Genomic DNA, 21978 nt, shown 5'->3' with positions numbered 1-21978 from the left:
TTAACATTTTGATAAAAAATTTCATAACCATATTTCGAATCTATAGGTACGTGAATAGACCTATGTATTTTGCATGTCTAAAATCGATTTTTTTTTTCACAAATTATGCACGTGTATATTATTGTACTTACTTTTATTTTCCTATTTACACCGTGTTACATAAAAAATCAATGTAAAATACATTTTGCTTTCCTATCTTATAGAATTAGATCATTAGTTAATTTTAATTATACTTGAAATATTAAATCTCTTTAACATATTCAAAACCACATAATTATGCATTTTTATTGTTAATTTTTCAAAGGCGCTAATTCTGGCGCTGACGGTACAGGAGTGACAGTTTCTGAAGGCATCAGAAGGTCGAATTTCTTTGGATGAAGCATGCCCTTTTTTGACGCGTATATGAGTAGTATGAATATGGAGACGGAGAAAGACAGCACCTGTAAAAGAAATACATTTTTATTTACATTTAATGAGCCTCTAATGAGCCTATGAATCGAAATAATTAATGTAGGTACTTTATGCTTGTCAATGGTTCTGTCATACTAATACCTTCTAAATGAAATGGATCTGTTGAAATGGAACAATTAATTTTAACGAAAAGTAGCAATCTCTACCACAAAATACAGATACATACAGTAAGAGCTAGCGCGCACGAGCAACTTTGTCTCCGCAACTATTTTGTCTCTCCCATCAATTGTATGGGGAGTTGCGTCGCTACGTGCGCGCACTTTCATACTAGCCCATGGGTGGAGAGACAAAATAATTTGGAAAATCCAAAAGTGCACGCCTCATAATTTTTTTTTAATAAATATTTATTAATTATTATTTTTGTTTATTTAATAACAATTAAACCACATCGAATCAGACCCTGAAAAATGAAAGGGTTCTATTCCTGAGCATACTCAAGCGTAAGAGAAAAAAAAAGACTCGATTAGTAAAGTATTTCGGTCGCTATCGTGTTAACAAGAAAAAGGATCCGCACATACAGACACACGGACGTCCAAGACAGAACTTTTTTAAACTGTTTTTTAACTAGTTTAAATAACAAAAATGACATCAAAAATATCATGAACGTTAAAAATAGTGTTTTTTCTTAATATGTGTGTGTATGTATTATCTTACAAGTGCAATGTATGATACATAAAGACATTTTAAGTTTGAAAAATCAGATGTTTTGCGCGAAGTGACAGTAGTACCCACCTCAACGCTTCGCTTATGAGGCGTGCAATAATTGCGGAGAAAAAGTTGCTCGTGCGCGCTAGCTCTAAGGAAACTTCATACAAAATGTTCGAAATGGCTCCCCCCCCATCAAGCGTGTTTACGAGGGTATTGAGGGGGATCGATAGTAGCGGGTGACACATCCACAGATTTTGAATGACAAAGATACATAGTATAGAAAAGTGATGTCAATGACTTCACGTTAAATAAATATCGATTGTTTCAGTTTGTAGCCTTATATTATTGGCTTCGGTATCTATTGTAAGTATTCTTTTAAAAAAAATATTCAATCTACAGTTTTGACTTTCCTACGATTTTATTATATGTAGGTATAGATATTAAAATAAGTAATAACCATCACATAAATATGCCTATATTCGAAAAAAAAAATTACAAATTATTTACTGAAAAATACTTTCGTCTACTACGACTAATTCGGAATTTATTGTTAAATTTTAAGGTGTAAAATATTCTCAATCTTATGAACAGTTTTTAGTAACTTATGTTTAATTCGTTGTAAATTTATTCAGCCACTTTACAGTTTATGTGTTCTCTCTTAAAGCAGCAACGAAAATGTTATCCATTTTCGACATATTGAACAAAATCATCTGGTGGTATAATTGAATTCAAGCAGCCGAATATTGCGCAATTAGTACGTGGCATTTTTAAAATGATCGCTGAAATTAACTAATTTACAAGCACGTGTTCAAATTAAACTGAAATAATATATTTCACCAAAATGTTAAAACAATAAATACATAAAAGATAGATATTATAATTATTAACTAAGTGAAATTAACTAATTTACAAGCACGTGTTCAAATTAAACTGAAATAATATATGTCACCAAAATGTTAAAACAATAAATACATAAAAGATAGATATTATAATTATTGTATTTTTATCGATACGTGACGTCACCAATTTGTCAAGCACTATTAGCCTGTCAAACTATTTTCTTTTTCATCCTAAAACAAAAATAATTTGGAAAATACAAAAGTGCACGCCTCATAATTTTTTTTTATAAATATTTATTAATTATTATTTTTGTTTATTTAATAACAATTAAACCACATCGAAACAGACCCTAAAAATGAAAGGGTTCTATTCCTGAGCATACTCAAGCGTAAGAGAAAAAAAAAGACTCGATTAGTAAAGTATTTCGGTCGCTATCGTGTTAACAAGAAAAAGGATCCGCACATACAGACACACGGACGTCCAAGACAGAACTTTTTTAAACTGTTTTTTAACTAGTTTAAATAACAAAAATGACATCAAAAATATCATGAACGTTAAAAATAGTGTTTTTTCTTAATATGTGTGTGTATGTATTATCTTACAAGTGCAATGTATGATACATAAAGACATTTTAAGTTTGAAAAATCAGATGTTTTGCGCGAAGTGACAGTAGTACCCACCTCAACGCTTCGCTTATGAGGCGTGCAAAAGGTGTTTTAGGATGAAAATTATTATTATACGAGCGTAGCGCTCGTATAATAATAATTTTAATTTATTTTTGCATATTTTGTGTTTTGTAATTTAATTTAATTTATCGTTTCAAAAATAATTTAGTAGGTATACCTACATACAAGTATTGTAATTTCTGGTTTAAAATAATTATTGAATGTTCGATGTTCGATGTTCGATGTTCGATGTTCGTTGTTCGTTGTTCGTGGTTCGATGTTCGTTGTTCGTGTTTGTGTTCGAATTAAAATTCGAGTTTGTGTTTGTGTTCGTGTTCGTGTTCGTGTTCGTGTTCGTGTTCGTGTTCGTGTTCGTGTTCGTGTTCGTGTTCATGTTCGTTGTTCGTTGTTCGTTGTTCGTTGGTCGTTGGTCGTTGCTCGTTGCTCGTTGCTCGTTGCTCGTTGTTCGTTGTTCGATGTTCGATGTTCGATGTTCGTGTTCCTGTTCGTGTTCGTGTTCGTGTTCGTGTTCGTTGTTCGTTGTTCGTTGTTCGTTGTTCGTTGTTCGTTGTTCGTTGTTCGTTGTTCGTTGTTCGTTGTTCGTTGTTCGTTGTTCGTTGTTCGTTGTTCGTTGTTCGTTGTTCGTTGTTCGTTGTTCGTTGTTCGTTGTTCGTTGTTCGTTGTTCGTTGTTCGTTGTTCGTTGTTCGTTGTTCGTTGTTCGTTGTTCGTTGTTCGTTGTTCGTTGTTCGTTGTTCGTTGTTCGTTGTTCGTTGTTCGTTGTTCGTGTTCGTGTTCGTTGTTCGTTGTTCGTTGTTCGTTGTTCGTTGTTCGTTGTTCGTTGTTCGTTGTTCGTTGTTCGTTGTTCGTTGTTCGTTGTTCGTTGTTCGTTGTTCGTTGTTCGTTGTTCGTTGTTCGTTGTTCGTAGTTCGTTGTTCGTTGTTCGTTGTTCGTTGTTCGTTGTTCGTTGTTCGTTGTTCGTTGTTCGTTGTTCGTTGTTCGTTGTTCGTTGTTCGTTGTTCGTTGTTCGTTGTTCGTTGTTCGTTGTTCGTTGTTCTTTGTTCGATGTTCGTTGTTCGTGTTCGTGTTCGTGTTCGTTGTTCGTTGTTCGTTGTTCGTTGTTCGTTGTTCGTTGTTCGTTGTTCGTTGTTCGATGTTCGTTGTTCGTGTTCGTGTTCGTGTTCGTGTTCGTGTTCGTGTTCGTGTTCGTTGTTCGTTGTTCGTTGTTCGTTGTTCGTTGTTCGTTGTTCGTTGCTCGTTGGTCGTTGCTCGTTGCTCGTTGCTCGTTGTTCGTTGTTCGATGTTCGATGTTCGATGTTCGATGTTCGTGTTCGTGTTCGTGTTCGTGTTCGTGTTCGTGTTCGTGTTCGTGTTCGTTGTTCGTTGTTCGTTGTTCGTTGTTCGTTGTTCGTTGTTCTTTGTTCGATGTTCGTTGTTCGTGTTCGTGTTCGTGTTCGTTGTTCGTTGTTCGTTGTTCGTTGTTCGTTGTTCGTTGTTCGTTGTTCGTTGTTCGTTGTTCGTTGTTCGTTGTTCGTTGTTCGTTGTTCGTTGTTAGTTGTTCGTTGTTCGTTGTTCGTTGTTCGTTGTTCGTTGTTCGTTGTTCGTTGTTCGTGTTCGTGTTCGTTGTTCGTTGTTCGTTGTTCGTTGTTCGTTGTTCGTAGTTCGTTGTTCGTTGTTCGTTGTTCGTTGTTCGTTGTTCGTTGTTCGTTGTTCGTTGTTCGTTGTTCGTTGTTCGTTGTTCGTTGTTCGTTGTTCGTTGTTCGTTGTTCGTTGTTCGTTGTTCGTTGTTCGTTGTTCGTTGTTCGTTGTTCGTTGTTCTTTGTTCGATGTTCGTTGTTCGTGTTCGTGTTCGTGTTCGTTGTTCGTTGTTCGTTGTTCGTTGTTCGTTGTTCGTTGTTCGTTGTTCGATGTTCGATGTTCGTTGTTCGTGTTCGTGTTCGTGTTCGTGTTCGTGTTCGTGTTCGTGTTCGTGTTCGTTGTTCGTTGTTCGATGTTCGATGTTCGATGTTCGATGTTCGTGTTCGTGTTCGTGTTCGTGTTCGTGTTCGTGTTCGTGTTCGTGTTCGTTGTTCGTTGTTCGTTGTTCGTTGTTCGTTGTTCTTTGTTCGATGTTCGTTGTTCGTGTTCGTGTTCGTGTTCGTTGTTCGTTGTTCGTTGTTCGTTGTTCGTTGTTCTTTGTTCGATGTTCGTTGTTCGTGTTCGTGTTCGTGTTCGTGTTCGTGTTCGTTGTTCGTTGTTCGTTGTTCGTTGTTCGTTGTTCGTTGTTCTTTGTTCGATGTTCGTTGTTCGTGTTCGTGTTCGTGTTCGTGTTCGTGTTCGTGTTCGTGTTCGTTGTTCGTTGTTCGATGTTCGATGTTCGATGTTCGATGTTCGTGTTCGTGTTCGTGTTCGTGTTCGTGTTCGTGTTCGTGTTCGTGTTCGTGTTCGTGTTCGTTGTTCGTTGTTCGTTGTTCGTTGTTCGTTGTTCGTTGTTCGTTGTTCGTTGTTCGTTGTTCGTTGTTCGTTGTTCGTTGTTCGTTGTTCGTTGTTCGTTGTTCGTTGTTCGTTGTTCGTTGTTCGTTGTTCGTTGTTCGTTGTTCGTTGTTCGTTGTTCGTTGTTCGTTGTTCGTTGTTCGTTGTTCGTTGTTCGTTGTTCGTTGTTCGTTGTTCGTTGTTCGTTGTTCGTTGTTCGTTGTTCGTTGTTCGTTGTTCGTTGTTCGTTGTTCGTTGTTCGTTGTTCGTTGTTCGTTGTTCGTTGTTCGTTGTTCGTTGTTCGTTGTTCGTTGTTCGTTGTTCGTTGTTCGTTGTTCGTTGTTCGTTGTTCGTTGTTCGTTGTTCGTTGTTCGTTGTTCGTTGTTCGTTGTTCGTTGTTCGTTGTTCGTTGTTCGTTGTTCGTTGTTCGTTGTTCGTTGTTCGTTGTTCGTTGTTCGTTGTTCGTTGTTCGTTGTTCTTTGTTCGATGTTCGTTGTTCGTGTTCGTGTTCGTGTTCGTTGTTCGTTGTTCGTTGTTCGTTGTTCGTTGTTCGTTGTTCGTTGTTCGTTGTTCGATGTTCGTTGTTCGTGTTCGTGTTCGTGTTCGTGTTCGTGTTCGTGTTCGTTGTTCGTTGTTCGTTGTTCGTTGTTCGTTGTTCGTTGTTCGTTGTTCGTTGCTCGTTGGTCGTTGTTCGTTGTTCGATGTTCGATGTTCGATGTTCGATGTTCGTGTTCGTGTTCGTGTTCGTGTTCGTGTTCGTGTTCGTGTTCGTTGTTCGTTGTTCGTTGTTCGTTGTTCGTTGTTCGTTGTTCGTTGTTCGTTGTTCGTGTTCGTGTTCGTGTTCGTTGTTCGTTGTTCGTTGTTCGTTGTTCGTTGTTCGTTGTTCTTTGTTCGATGTTCGTTGTTCGTGTTCGTGTTCGTGTTCGTGTTCGTTGTTCGTTGTTCGTTGTTCGTTGTTCGTTGTTCGTTGTTCGTTGTTCGTTGTTCGTTGTTCGTTGTTCGTTGTTCGTTGTTCGTTGTTCGTTGTTCGTTGTTAGGGCATGCACCCGGGTTTACCCGGTTCCGAAAAACCCGGGTAAACCCGGGTTTTTTGATGATCTTGAGAACCGGGTCTGAAAAGTATGAAACCCGGTTCTCCCGGTTCCACAAAAATATTAAAATATTAAGTATTATTTATATTTTGCTGCATTATTTTAACAAATTTATTGTATCTGGCAACGTCAGACTCACGTGCATCGCGAATTTTCGTGCCACGCCTCAAGCGTGGCTCTGATTGGTGGTCTAATAGGCCGGGAGATACTGACACAAAATTTCGGGTCATTTGTAACAGAATGGCGGTTCTACAGGGGTCTTAGTATGCCATGACAAAAACAAAAATGATGGTCAGAACGCTGGTACCGGCAGACTAGTCGCGTGGGCGTTAGTAGAACTCGTCGGATAAATAGCGAAAATCAAACGATTTGTAACACAAAAATTTTAGAATTTACCGATAGCCCATAAAAAAGATGTAGGCAGTAGTGTCATGCCATACTTTTCCGTTGTGACTTACAGCCCGGCATACCGACGTGAATGCGTTAATTTAAAAAAAACAATTCAACCATTTGTACCAGGATAACTTTTGCACAGGTAACCATCGTCGTGCAGCCATTTACGAAAATCGTCATGCCATACTTTTCGGACGATTCCAAATTGTCGCCATACCGCCGAAAATCTGCAATTTTTTTTTCTCACCAAATAATGTTTTTGTTTTTGGTATCAAGCTGAAATTTATATCGAATACTCAAGTCTTCGGTCCCTTTTATGTGAAGAAGTCAAACTCACAAGCCAACGCATCAAAAGATACAGTCGTAAATGCTGAAAAATTTCGCGAATTTCGACATTCGCATGGGTCTCAAAACCTACAGCTGGGTACTTTTCATGAACACAGAACCTTTAAATTAGGTAAAAGTAACGTCTTATAACACAGATAAAGGAAAAATTGCTAGAAACATAAATTTTAAAGTTACAACATTATAAAAAATAGGTTTGTTCGGAGCCCTCGGAGCGCGAGTCCGACTCGCACTTTGCCGGTTTTTTGCTTTACAGTTTGCAGTTAATTAATAAGGTTTAAGTTTATATGTGATATTAATGATAACAATTAACAAGGTACTTTTATAAGACTGATGAATAAAGAGAAGTATTGAAATTTTGTTTCTTTATTAATTTAATAAAATAAGACACAAGCCGCGTAAAATAAAAAGCCCATTAGGTACTTTTACGGTTACTTTTGTTTAATTTCGTATTTTTTTCCGAGGTATTATAAAAGAACCGGGTAACCCGGTTCTACCCGGTTCTGAGCTCGATTTGGAACCGGGTTTCAGAAACTTGGAACCGGACTCGGTTCTGCATGCCCTATTCGTTGTTCGTTGTTCGTTGTTCGTTGTTCGTTGTTCGTTGTTCGTTGTTCGTTGTTCGTTGTTCGTTGTTCGTTGTTCGTTGTTCGTTGTTCGTTGTTCGTTGTTCGTTGTTCGTTGTTCGTTGTTCGTTGTTCGTTGTTCGTTGTTCGTTGTTCGTTGTTCGTTGTTCGTTGTTCGTTGTTCGTTGTTCGTTGTTCGTTGTTCGTTGTTCGTTGTTCGTTGTTCGTTGTTCGTTGTTCGATGTTCGTTGTTCGTGTTCGTGTTCGTGTTCGTTGTTCGTTGTTCGTTGTTCGTTGTTCGTTGTTCGTTGTTCTTTGTTCGATGTTCGTTGTTCGTGTTCGTGTTCGTGTTCGTGTTCGTGTTCGTGTTCGTTGTTCGTTGTTCGTTGTTCGTTGTTCGTTGTTCGTTGTTCGTTGTTCGTTGTTCGTTGTTCGTTGTTCGTTGTTCGTTGTTCGTTGTTCGTTGTTCGTTGTTCGTTGTTCGTTGTTCGTTGTTCGTTGTTCGTTGTTCGTTGTTCGTTGTTCGTTGTTCGTTGTTCGTTGTTCGTTGTTCGTTGTTCGTTGTTCGTTGTTCGTTGTTCGTTGTTCGTTGTTCGTTGTTCGTTGTTCGTTGTTCGTTGTTCGTTGTTCGTTGTTCGTTGTTCGTTGTTCGTTGTTCGTTGTTCGTTGTTCGTTGTTCGTTGTTCGTTGTTCGTTGTTCGTTGTTCGTTGTTCGTTGTTCGTTGTTCGTTGTTCGTTGTTCGTTGTTCGTTGTTCGTTGTTCGTTGTTCGTTGTTCGTTGTTCGTTGTTCGTTGTTCGTTGTTCGTTGTTCGTTGTTCGTTGTTCGTTGTTCGTTGTTCGTTGTTCGTTGTTCGTTGTACGTTGTTCGTTGTTCGTTGTTCGTTGTTCGTTGTTCGTTGTTCGTTGTTCGTTGTTCGTTGTTCGTAGTTCGTAGTTCGTTGTTCGTTGTTCGTTGTTCGTTGTTCGTTGTTCGTTGTTCGTTGTTCGTTGTTCGTTGTTCGTTGTTCGTTGTTCGTTGTTCGTTGTTCGTTGTTCGTTGTTCGTTGTTCGTTGTTCGTTGTTCGTTGTTCGTTGTTCGTTGTTCGTTGTTCGTTGTTCGTTGTTCGTTGTTCGTTGTTCGTTGTTCGTTGTTCGTTGTTCTTTGTTCGATGTTCGTTGTTCGTGTTCGTGTTCGTGTTCGTGTTCGTGTTCGTGTTCGTTGTTCGTTGTTCGTTGTTCGTTGTTCGTTGTTCGTTGTTCGTTGTTCGTTGTTCGTTGTTCGTTGTTCGTTGTTCGTTGTTCGTTGTTCGTTGTTCGTTGTTCGTTGTTCGTTGTTCGTTGTTCGTTGTTCGTTGTTCGTTGTTCGTTGTTCGTTGTTCGTTGTTCGTTGTTCGTTGTTCGTTGTTCGTTGTTCGTTGTTCGTTGTTCGTTGTTCGTTGTTCTTTGTTCGATGTTCGTTGTTCGTGTTCGTGTTCGTGTTCGTGTTCGTGTTCGTGTTCGTTGTTCGTTGTTCGTTGTTCGTTGTTCGTTGTTCGTTGTTCGTTGTTCGTTGTTCGTTGTTCGTTGTTCGTTGTTCGTTGTTCGTTGTTCGTTGTTCGTTGTTCGTTGTTCGTTGTTCGTTGTTCGTTGTTCGTTGTTCGTTGTTCGTTGTTCGTTGTTCATTGTTCGTTGTTCGTTGTTCGTTGTTCGTTGTTCGTTGTTCGTTGTTCGTTGTTCGTTGTTCGTTGTTCGTTGTTCGTTGTTCGTTGTTCGTTGTTCGTTGTTCGTTGTTCGTTGTTCGTTGTTCGTTGTTCGATGTTCGATGTTCGATGTTCTTTGTTCGTTTTTCGTTGTTCGTTGTTCGTTGTTCGTTGTTCGTTGTTCGTTGTTCGTTGTTCGTTGTTCGTTGTTCGTTGTTCGTTGTTCGTTGTTCGTTGTTTGATGTTCGTTGTTCGTGTTTGTGTTTGTGTTTTTGTTAGTGTTCGAATTAAAATTCGAGTTTGTGTTTGTGTTCGTGTTCGTGTTCGTGTTCGTGTTCGTGTTCGTGTTCGTGTTCGTGTTCGTGTTCGTGTTCGTGTTCGTGTTCGTGTTCGTGTTCGTGTTCGCTGTTCGCTGTTCGCTGTTCGCTGTTCGCTGTTCGCTGTTCGCTGTTCGCTGTTCGCTGTTCGCTGTTCGCTGTTCGCTGTTCGCTGTTCGCTGTTCGCTGTTCGCTGTTCGCTGTTCGCTGTTCGCTGTTCGCTGTTCGCTGTTCGCTGTTCGCTGTTCGCTGTTCGCTGTTCGCTGTTCGCTGTTCGCTGTTCGCTGTTCGCTGTTCGCTGTTCGCTGTTCGCTGTTCGCTGTTCGCTGTTCGCTGTTCGCTGTTCGCTGTTCGCTGTTCGCTGTTCGCTGTTCGCTGTTCGCTGTTCGCTGTTCGCTGTTCGCTGTTCGCTGTTCGCTGTTCGCTGTTCGCTGTTCGCTGTTCGCTGTTCGCTGTTCGCTGTTCGCTGTTCGCTGTTCGCTGTTCGCTGTTCGCTGTTCGCTGTTCGCTGTTCGCTGTTCGCTGTTCGCTGTTCGCTGTTCGCTGTTCGCTGTTCGTTGTTCGTTGTTCGTTGTTCGTTGTTCGTTGTTCGTTGTTCGTTGTTCTTTGTTCGATGTTCGTTGTTCGTGTTCGTGTTCGTGTTCGTGTTCGTGTTCGTGTTCGTTGTTCGTTGTTCGTTGTTCGTTGTTCGTTGTTCGTTGTTCGTTGTTCGTTGTTCGTTGTTCGTTGTTCGTTGTTCGTTGTTCGTTGTTCGTTGTTCGTTGTTCGTTGTTCGTTGTTCGTTGTTCGTTGTTCGTTGTTCGTTGTTCGTTGTTCGTTGTTCGTTGTTCGTTGTTCGTTGTTCGTTGTTCGTTGTTCGTTGTTCGTTGTTCGTTGTTCGTTGTTCGTTGTTCGATGTTCGATGTTCGATGTTCTTTGTTCGTTTTTCGTTGTTCGTTGTTCGTTGTTCGTTGTTCGTTGTTCGTTGTTCGTTGTTCGTTGTTCGTTGTTCGTTGTTCGTTGTTCGTTGTTCGTTGTTCGTTGTTTGATGTTCGTTGTTCGTGTTTGTGTTTGTGTTTTTGTTAGTGTTCGAATTAAAATTCGAGTTTGTGTTTGTGTTCGTGTTCGTGTTCGTGTTCGTGTTCGTGTTCGTGTTCGTGTTCGTGTTCGTGTTCGTGTTCGTGTTCGTGTTCGTATTCGTGTTCGCTGTTCGCTGTTCGCTGTTCGCTGTTCGCTGTTCGCTGTTCGCTGTTCGCTGTTCGCTGTTCGCTGTTCGCTGTTCGCTGTTCGCTGTTCGCTGTTCGCTGTTCGCTGTTCGCTGTTCGCTGTTCGCTGTTCGCTGTTCGCTGTTCGCTGTTCGCTGTTCGCTGTTCGCTGTTCGCTGTTCGCTGTTCGCTGTTCGCTGTTCGCTGTTCGCTGTTCGCTGTTCGCTGTTCGCTGTTCGCTGTTCGCTGTTCGCTGTTCGCTGTTCGCTGTTCGCTGTTCGCTGTTCGCTGTTCGCTGTTCGCTGTTCGCTGTTCGCTGTTCGCTGTTCGCTGTTCGTTGTTCGTTGTTCGTTGTTCGTTGTTCGTTGTTCGTTGTTCGTGTTCGTGTTCGTGTTCGTTTTCGTGTTCGTGTTCGTGTTCGTTGTTCGTTGTTCGTTGTTCGTTGTTCGTTGTTCGTTGTTCGTTGTTCGTTGTTCGTTGTTCGTTGTTCGTTGTTCGTTGTTCGTTGTTCGTTGTTCGTGTTCGTGTTCGTGTTCGTGTTCGTGTTCGTGTTCGTGTTCGTGTTCGTGTTCGTGTTCGTGTTCGTGTTCGTGTTCGTGTTCGTGTTCGTGTTCGTGTTCGTGTTCGTGTTCGTGTTCGTGTTCGAGTTCGTGTTTGAGTTTGAGTTTGAGACTGTGTTTGTGTTTGTGTTCGTGCCCTATACGCAAAATGTAGAGTTTCCGTTTTTAAGCAAAACTGTTTAGTATTTTACAATTTCGAAAATTTATTTTTAATTAGGTAGGTATCTTAATAATCTGTATATTTCCCTACATAAATAAAACTTTTAAGAGAAGAAATTGCTACAAGATAATAACGTTGTTATAGACTAATTACCACGCTCGCAACTGTCTGTTACTCAATCACGCCTAAACTACTGAACCAATTTTCATTAAGTTTGGTATGGTTATATTTTGATACCCGAGAAAGGACATAGGCTCCGTTTTAACTCAGGAAAATGACGCAATCACACGGGAACGTGAAATATGCGGGTTTTTCTTTGACTGCGCGGGCGAGCCGCGGGCGGAAACCTAGTTGCTTATAAAATATAATAATTATTGTCTACTATGTATATGTATGTATACAGTATAGTATGCGACAGAAAAAAAAACGTGTAAATTACGTAAGGCAAGAACGATTCAAAGGATTACAATCATTCTAGTATGTTGACTGTTGACTCTACTATTAAAATTCTGAAGAGAATTTAAATAGTTTTAGAGGAGAGAATCCGGGGTGAAGTGTTTGTTAAAATATTCTATTGCTTTAACTATAATGATGGACTAACCTTGAATGAGAGATTAGTATTTTTAAACCTACAGCTAGCATATACCTAATACGATCAAGTCTTATTTCTATATTCATTTATGAATTTACACTTACAACAATTTTAAAGTTTAATTATTATTAATGAAACTTTGTATTAAAAACTTTAAACTCACCGCAGAAACTCCGAACGTCGCAAAAACTTCAGATGACATAAACATTTTCACAAAAAACGTAAACAAACGCACAAAAACAACTTACTTAATAAAATTATTACATAAATTATCACAGATTCACATAAACATAGTTTCTTTAACTGTTATATTAATTAATAAACTATGCAGTAACTGACAACTGTATTGCAATATTGTTGTTGTAAGTTAACTTGTCTACCTGTGACGCGTGACACTGACAGCTGGCGGTGCGGCAACGTCGCTTATCGCATTATGTAGCAGGTGGCTCTAACGTCATTAAGGAAGGTCAGACACGACTTTGTAGATTTATTAATTCGTTTATTTTGTCTGGCGTTTTAATTTGTTCTGTTAGATAATATTGACGTGACAATTTTTCAGCTTTTAAATAACTTTAGGTCTTTATTGTTTTAATTGTCGAAACTTAAAAAATATTTATACGGAATGGGACTCTGTATTTTTTTTCATGAATAAATTTAGTTAATCAAAAATAATGTTCGTAATGAAAGAATCAATTTCAAAATGTCTACATAAAAACGGGATAAAATATTAATTATTATGATCTAATTCTACTACAAAAAAATACCCTTTAATATTTAGTAGAACTCGTATGTCGACATGCTCCGTTTCGTTTGTAAACATCCTAAACGTCGAAACGTCACCTGTTGCAGCAGAGCGGCAACGTCTCAATCAAAATGTGCGCGTGAGTCATGGAATATGAATTCAATTTTTGGTTTTCACTACATTGCTGCTTATGTAGAGCGGTTCTTTACAATATCATGTTGTACTTGTCCTTACAAAGAAGCAAGCTATATTGAAGTAAAGTATTATGCCATTTGCAAGAGACAGATGACATTTAACTAATTTTACCTGTGGCGAATTTTAATTTAAAACTTTCTATTAAACGCAAATGTCAAAAATTTTCAAACAATATTACGCTGTTATTAAATTAAAGAAAATAGAACTTTATAAATAAATTTTTGCCTATGTTAACTTTGCAAGAGTCGTCAGTATGAAAGGTAGAGAACTTACGTAGAACGAAATAATACTATGTATTTCTGAAACACCTGAGACCGTGTTTGATCTTGGATCCGAATAAACTTGAATATTTCTTCACCTAGGAATAATTTTAACTACTATTATATACTATTTAATATATGTAATTGCTTTAATGTATGTATTTGCTTATCACTTTTTTATAAAAGTGAATAGAACTCAATTTACCTAATCAACCTGATCCACCAAACATTGTGTTGTGAATTGTGATGTATTAAAAAAAATTACGAATTCTATAGACCTGAAAACTATAAGAAGTTTTAGAGAAAAAATAAATAAATAATTTTTACATTAACTAGCTATAAATATTCTGTCTCTAGTTCAAATCAGAGCACTGTATATTCGAAAAGAATTTTCTATTATCACCATTCACCAAACATAGCATAGATCCTTGATAAATATGGCTTTTTATAAAAACCGCCCTAAAATCATTTATTTGGACCCATGCTCCATATAGACTACATAATTAAATAATAGTTCTGGTAGAAGTTATTGTTTAAAAATTATAAGATGTTTTGCGTAAGTAAATAGGTAATTAAAAAAGATAAATTTGCGTAAATCTCTAGAGTCTAGCCGACTATCGCCAACAACGAGTAAGTTATAACTATCCAAACAAAGAAACCACTCAACAAAATGTATTTTTGCGATTGATAGAAGGTTATTATGATATAAGTGTGGACAAGACATCTCAAGATAATCAAAGCTTATAAAATAATAAGTAAATCCCTTAAAATGAAAAATTCCCTTATCACAAACGATTCCATGTACTTAATTCATAGAAAATCCAATAAGCAATAAATATCACACTGCAATAATATATTTGATAATATCTGATCCGATATAATATCAAATATTTTCCAAAAACTGTCGTTGTCATTAACTTTGATTTACTGGGAAATCAGCAAAATAGGCAGGCATATTCAAAGGTTAAATTTCGGATAATTCTCATCAAAGTACGAATATAGGATATTTTGTCAAATAGAAAGCATCCTTAGCGAGCATTAAAGCTAGCACGCTGAACGCTCCAACATAGTTAAGTTCATTATGAAGAAATTCAAAATCAAAATCTGATAACATCTTAAAACATTTCGTTTATTAAATTTCATGTTTAAATATTCACTCATTTATTACTAATAAATTTGAATGTAATAAAGAAAAATTAATCTTTAAAGGTCTTTTTAGATAGCCTAGATAATTAGGTAATGTCTGAGCTCTAGCCTTGGAAAGACAAGCCATTATTATTGTAGGGCTTCTACTTACTTAAGTTTTCCTAGAATTTGTTTCAATTTACAGTTTCTAGACTATCTCGTGTCTCAATTGACATAAATAGAAGTAAATTAACAAGTTGGTGACAAAAACAAAAAACAACTTTATGAATTGAAAATAAACGATCGCAATGTCATATGAAGTCTTCTAAAGAGATGGACGAACTTAGATAATACATTGCTACAAACCTATAAAGCTCCATGTTGTATATTACTAGCTTTCCGCCCGCGGCTTCGCCTGCTTTGTCTAAAACCTAATAAATTAGGTATATGAGTAGGTACATACTAAAACCTTCTTCGAGAATCACTCTATCTATATATATATTAAAAAAAACCGAATTATGTAGTTGCGTAGTTTTAAAAATTTAAGCATAAATAGGGATATAGGGACAGAGAAAGCGTTTTTTTTTTATACTATGCAGTAGTTATGTAAATTATGTTTACATTCAAACTAAATTGTAATAATTTATTGACATCATTATTGCGATTACGTAATAAATTAACGGGATGAGGTTAATTTAAATGATAATGGAGTACTTTAATAGCAGGACAAATAAAACGTCATTATAATAAAAAAAATATATTTATAACAGTTTAACGCCTAACTCTATAAAATATTGAAGCAAGTCGTGCTGACTCCGCTATACCAGCCCACGTTTCTGAGTTTATTTGAGATATGTATTGAGGAGGTACTAGAAACCCATATTCATTCATATCTGGCAACTCCAATGTGAAAGAGAAGGGTACGCCAATGTCCTGAAATAATAGTACAATAACATTTATTCGAGCAGATATAAAAACTCATTTTTGTTAGTGACATTTTACCTAACCTATGATAGTTAACATTACATTAAAATAATGCGGCTATTTTATGATAGTGGTAGATGAATGTGATATTATAACAGAATGTTTTAAAATATATCGATAATAGGTATATTATAATCAACGACGTTGCAGCAACAATTACACGCAAAAACGTTAAATAAGACAAAATATTTGTACCCAAATTAATTTAAAACCAACCTGTGCATAATCCTGAGAAGTACCCGAAGCAGGGTACAGAACAAATCTGCTATTACCAACCAAATAATCGTACATATTAGGCAGTTTATTCCCATCTATATGAGCTCCCATTGCAGCTCCAACCATATGAATTTGAGCCACATTTGCCGGCAACGTAGCATTATCGAACCCGTACAGTATAAAGCTTCCATAACTGTGAATATTCAAATAGATCTGAATACGATCCAAGTGCGAGTGAAGTATGTCTCTAACGTGTCTGTTTTCGATTTCAGAGAAGGGGTAGGGACCAGCATAGAGACTGGAGCAAGGGTTGTTGGAAGCGTTGATCTCCATGAAGAAGATGTCAAAGTTACGGTTGAGGTCCACGCCGCGGCATTCCTCGTGAATCTCTGGGTTAAATGAGCGGCTTGCGCGCCACATGCGTTCCTGGAATATAATATTATAATAACTATTTTTACAACTGTTGTAATAGACAAATTTTATAATCTGTATTTTAGTAATGGTTAACTGTATAGTCTGTGTAGTATCTATAGTAAAAAGGCCCAAAGGGATTGTTTTTGCCCTTATCCTGTCTCTTTGGTTTGTGGTGTAATGTAGTGCTGTACCAGTGTACCTTGCTATAAATTATAAAATAAAGTTTTCATATCAGCATTCACAAGTTGTGTTTCAATATCCAATTATTTCAATAACTATATAAAAAATAAACTTAGCATCGACATATACCTAACTTTTTTATTTAAACTTAAACTTTTTGGTTATACAATTACTTATTCTTCAGGAAAAGATTTTGATCATTAACGAATTCTATATAATAAATACATTCAGATTGACACTTTTTAACGTTATAAAATTTCTCACATAGGAAAATATTACATTAACACGAATCATGTTTAAATTTGGACAAAATACTGTATTATTTGGAAATTTAGCTATTACGTTTCACCTACATCAGTATGAGAATATTCATATCCATCTGGGTTGTAAACAGGCAGTATGATCCAGTCAACATTATCCCTCAGATCTCTATCTTCATCCCGCAAACTTTCAACCAAACGATGCATGGTATACAACGCTACGGGAGTAGTTACCCATTCTCTGGCATGCATTGCCGCGTCCATGAAGTATATGGGCTTGCTTGGATCTTCGAAATTCGTTGTTGATATCTGAAAGAAGATAGTCATGTAGATGAAAATTATTTTCTACTTGATGTTAACCAGCACCGGTAAATAGAAGACTGAAGTCCCTATTGGAGTAAAGGACATGCACTATGCATACAGCTGTTTCACTGGTCGATTTTCTTTCAGAAAAAAGTAGGTAATGAGCCTTCTGTGTCCTTCCAGACCTCCACCAGGAATTGAAACCAGGACCATTTTGTAATTTTAACTACAGATAAGCGTAACAGGACACCAGTAGCTGTGAAATCAGCCATTATACATACCTTTAAATATTTCACTGGTCGACCTTCAAAGCTCAATCCAGCTGTCACCACTTTTGCAATATTTGGATATTCCCGCGCCAATCTCTCCATATACGCATCAATCTGTAAAAAACATTATTCATTTCGTGAAAAAATAATATCTCTGGGTCATTTTCAAAATATTTGTACGTCACGAAATTGTCAGTAAACTGTTTCGTTAGGAAATGTCAGGAAGTTGTAAAAGTAAGGCTGTATTCAGAATAAGGTAATATTACATATAAAAAAGTAAGAAGTCACTAGTTAAAAAAAATATATATTTTTAGTTACAAAATAATCAACAAACAATCAATTTTTATAATTCTCTGTTTGCTTTTCCTTTTCTTTTCTTCTATCATTAGCTTTTTTAATTTTTCAATGTATTTTTTTGCCGTTCGGCACCGGTTAGCGGCATTCTGAAACTAAAAAAAGCTGTTGGATATATGTATTTTGAATAAAAATAAAAACAAAAGTAAGCATCACTCGTGTGGGTGGAAAAGCGATCAACACTAAATGCAATAAGTTATAAGGCAAGCGTTATCCCATCAGAAACCACTTGTAAAATTGGAGGCCAAGACTCACTGATCCGCTTTCACTATAAAAAAGTTATCAGATCCCAGGAAAAGTCAAGTCCCTAAGCCCGACTTTACTAACCCTACATCATGGTTGAAAAAGTATGGCCTGTAGTTACAAAAAAATAATCTTGAGAGATTTATTGTTTTTCTCCTTTATTCTCCTTTATTCGTTACATTAATTTAACACACATTTTAATATCTTATTTTCATACTTTACACATGAGACCACAGCTTTACCGTCTACAATTTACTGACGTCAGTAAATGTCAAGAAATTGTTCGTCAGTAACATGTAAAAAATAACCTTAGAAATACTTTTACACAAAACATAATCACATTTACCATTAGATTGAAAGTGTAATCTATTACTCTAGTCATAATTTAAGTATATTACAATTGCGGTAGGTGAATTCTTCAAAATGTACTTACTTTTGTTGAGAATACGTCGTTAGGAAATTGTAACTAAATTTTTTGCACAGCACACTACTGGACTTCTTCGATGTCTGGACGACGAACAAAATGGCGACGCGTTAATGTGACCTTACTTTTCGTGACATGACCAGTGTTGCCAATGATTAGAGTTAGATTCCTCTTCTTTGTGATACAAGAAGTTGGTTAATTATGTCAATAAATCAGTGTCACGAAATTGTAACGATTGATAGGGACATTTTTATAATATGTAATTCTTCGTTTATTTAAGGTAATTTAAATAGTTTAATCTATCAGATATAACACTTCAAACATTGCTTTTTAATTATGATACAAAAAAATAGGAAGTTTCATACAAAAATTCTGATAAAAATATTGGTTTTCATTGTCGTCCACATAGGGGACAATAAAAAAATGTATGGAGCTTTTTTTGTTACTTTATTTTCACATTAAATTTATGTAAGAATTTGAATCGCAATTCATTGCTTTTTATCAGAAATGATATGCAGTATGCTTAAGTTTAGTCTGTAAAACGTTAACAATGATTTATTTCAGTCGTAACCATATTTTTTTCGAAGATTTTTTAGGGGGACAAACATTTTGTAGTAATGTACAATTATTTTGAAAACGACTCCTCTGTATTCTATTTTTGTCGTCGCTAAAATAAGACAAAGGATAAAGAAAAAGGATAAGTGAAAAGTTTCTCGAAATAAACGTATTATATAAATTTTATTTTAACGTATGAGTAATGGCGGTGTGGATAGTCTGGCATAAAATATGTATATTTAAACCGACTGCAAAATAATGTTACCGATTTAAATAATACTAGCTGATCCACGTAACTTTGTCTGCTTTCTAAAGGTCAAACGTCTACGTTCTGATAGTGAAAGCGTCATTTAATATAGCCTTCCTCAATTATTAATGGATATTCCAACACAAAAGTAAATTGGTTATATTTACTATGGTTATATTTTAATTCATTAGTACGATCCCAACTAGAATACGCCAGTGTGGTTTGGAGTCCCCTCTATTCAGTGCATTCTCAACGTATTGAAAATATTCAACGTAAGTTCACCCGGCACATTGCGTTTATCTCTCAAGGTATATCTCATAGAAATCCTTACGACACCCGATTAGCGTTCTTCAATATGATATCTCTTCGTAATCGTAGGCAACAAAGGGATATCTTGTTTTTATACAAAATAATTAGAGGTATTATTGTATGTCCACAAATATTAGAGCAAATTAGGTTTACAGTGCCTAGTAAAATACCCCGTCTTCCCATATCTAGAGTTTTTGATCTCCCGCTGTATCGAAACAATGTTGGTAAAAACTCGCCAATAAATAGAATGTGCAGTGAGTTTAATGTTTTGTGTGCATCTCAGCCTAATTTGGTGGATATTTGCTTTGATTCGTATTCAATTTTTTCTAAAAATATTGTTAATTACTTTAAATATAGTTACGTTAGTCATAACAATAAATTAACATAAGAAACGCTATGTTGATTTAGTTGGTACAATTTAAGTAAGTTTATGATATTATAAATGAATTGTCCTTACCTGTAATTGGTAGATACATCCTTACCATTTATATACTTCTAGATTTAAGCTTGCATTGATTTATATGTATTTACTGTTGGTTTGGCTGATTAAATAAATAAATAAATAAATAAATATTGGTAGTTAGTAGGTACCAATAGGTGCAATACCGGTTCTTTAATTCATTAATATTATATTGTTTTATTACCTCTGCTACTCTCGCATATTTATTGTAAACTGCCACATTTTGACGGCTTCTTGTCCAATTTATGAGGTCTTCGTCAAAATTTTTAATCTTGCTGAAAAAACAAGGAAACCTTCCCAATTACGAATCTAAAGATTTATTTAAACAATGGAAGTGGGGATTTATTTAAACACATTAAAGGGGTTTTAAGAGTCATTTCAGAGGTAGACCTTTTACAGGATTACTCTTTGTAATTACATAATTCATGAAAAACCGGTTTGTAGATAATATAATAGTAAAACTTTCTATCACGCGTGTGAAGCCGTATTCTGAAACTAGTATTATGTATATTATGTTACAACGATTGGCGACGATTTATTGATTTATTGTTCTATGTTTATAGTCCAATGACAATAAATAGATAGATCCCAATCATTAAAAGGCTTATATCTAATATATTATCAGGGTTTGTGAATAATTGAATTGGATATCGCCCCCAGGATTCAAAGACTCATGTATTAAACATAAGAAGAACGTATTTCTTTGTTTCTTCGACAAACATTAGTATAATTTTATATGAACGTATAAATCTTTTACTCCGCTAGCGATAAAATACGCATAAAAGATGTCCTCAGGCGAAATTCCCGCGACAAAAGTTAAAAGTAAAAAAAACAACAATACGTTTATATTCTTTGAATGCGAAAGACATTGCTTTTAGCAATAAGGACGTCTTTTTCGGCATGGATTTCTGTTATTTGTTTTTTTTTATTATGATGTTAAAATCGGCTTGATCAGTAAATTGGTATTAATTAATGGTGGATATCAAGGAGCTTTATATATTTGAAAAAATGTAACTAATAATGGCCTTACACCAATGGGTCGTTGAATGTTGAATGTCCGTTTCCTTTGATGTAAGGATCTGAATAATAATATTACAAGATAACTCGAACTAGATAACTAGTTCCTTGAGATCTCTCAAATTAAAATCCAATAGACTTTGCATTTCAGAATGAATCTTTTAAAGTGAAACTTTTATTACATCGTCTCAAACTTTTTGGTCTGTGTAGCGCATGTCGCGTGTATCGCGGCTGCCGAGTAGGTATACCTACTCGGCAGCCGACCGACACGCGACATGCGCTACACAAAGCAGTGTTCGGAACCGTTCGAACAGTTTCACTTTTACCGTGGTTTCATAAAACCACACAACATTTTTATTTTTAAAGTTATGCAACACCAATCTGGTTTTAAAGGTGTAAACAATTTGCTTGATAAACATGCCATTAGGCACATCCGACCGAGGACCGACACTGACCAAGCTACTTCGCGCAGCAATTGCTTCCCGAGGGCCGAGGGTATTCACTCTGTGGTGACCCGCCTGTTAGCAAACGGCAAAAATGATTGAGCAAGTTTATTATAAAAATATCAACAAATTAGAAAGCTAAGCCTGGGTTTCACAAGAACAATAGAAACCATAAAACACGTTACCTCGCAACATTCCCCTCACGAATATAATACTCCATCCCTTGCGCATGTAAATGTTTAACGAACGTTTCCCTCTGCTTAGGTCCGACCATGATATCAGCGTGTCTAGCCCCAGGCATGCCTGCACGCCAGATGTCTAGATCTAATTCATTTTGAAGCCTTTGTATTAAATTAATATCATCCTGGTTGCGGATAACAACGCCGTAGACCGTGTATCTGAAATTGGGATTTGATTACGGTCCTTGACATCTTTGGGTACATGTTATTGCTAGACTAGTTGCTGCCCGTGACTTCACTCGCGTTTTCGAAGAAAATCTACTTAGAAAGTAGTCGTTTTATGACATTAAAAGTAGCTTATGTCACTCTCTCTAAACGTATAAACATATGGTGTGCTTGTTGATTTTTACATTTAAATTACTAAATTTTGAAATTTAAATACTTCCCTGTTTTTTCCATAAAATAATTCACACAATAATATTATGCAATTTCACTATTATTTTTATGAATAATTTTTTTATCAAGATTAATTTGTGCACTTGACTTACCCCTCATATTGTTCATATATTTTACTAAAAGATGTTTGAACAAAAATTAATAGAAATAACGAGAAAATTTTCAAATCCATGCTTATTACTTATTGTTTGCACCTGGACGTTTAGAATAAAATCAATTCCTTCTACTATCAGAAAGGATTATTTATAATCACTTAACTATAATTCTTATCTAATCATAATAAATTATTGATGTAAAACAAGCAAATTATTGTAAAACATATTGTTAATGTACTTTGATTGATACATTTATGCAACCTAATTATAAACAACTTATCTTTGAATAAATCTAAGTAGTTTTTCAG

The 21978-nt window shown here is 36.3% G+C and overlaps 1 protein-coding gene and 1 long non-coding RNA gene across 2 annotated transcripts; both read right to left on the bottom strand.

Moving 5' to 3' along the window:
- Positions 1 to 216: 216 nt before the first annotated feature.
- On the bottom strand, positions 217 to 12335 carry LOC149479094 (uncharacterized). Its single transcript, XR_016317360.1, has 2 exons — positions 12104 to 12335; positions 217 to 440 (listed from the first exon to the last, which is right to left on the bottom strand). It is a non-coding gene; the product is annotated as an uncharacterized LOC149479094 (long non-coding RNA).
- A 2677-nt stretch (positions 12336 to 15012) lies between these two features.
- Positions 15013 to 21767, bottom strand: LOC149479093 (carboxypeptidase B-like). Its single transcript, XM_089708592.1, has 7 exons — positions 21668 to 21767; positions 21126 to 21338; positions 19665 to 19755; positions 16901 to 17002; positions 16410 to 16625; positions 15463 to 15888; positions 15013 to 15195 (listed from the first exon to the last, which is right to left on the bottom strand). Exons 1-7 carry the CDS (start codon positions 21745 to 21747, stop codon positions 15034 to 15036), a joined length of 1290 nt encoding a protein of 429 aa, XP_089564718.1. The 5' UTR covers positions 21748 to 21767; the 3' UTR covers positions 15013 to 15033.
- Positions 21768 to 21978: the final 211 nt, after the last annotated feature.

Source organism: Colias philodice, chromosome 21, assembly GCF_061535455.1.
Source record: "Colias philodice isolate Cphi_HAF_F1 chromosome 21, ilColPhil1 Martin Lab GWU primary, whole genome shotgun sequence".
NCBI lineage: Eukaryota > Metazoa > Arthropoda > Insecta > Lepidoptera > Pieridae > Colias > Colias philodice.
The sequence above is the reverse complement of the archived record's forward strand: the minus strand, read 5'-3'. Positions and strand labels throughout refer to the sequence as shown.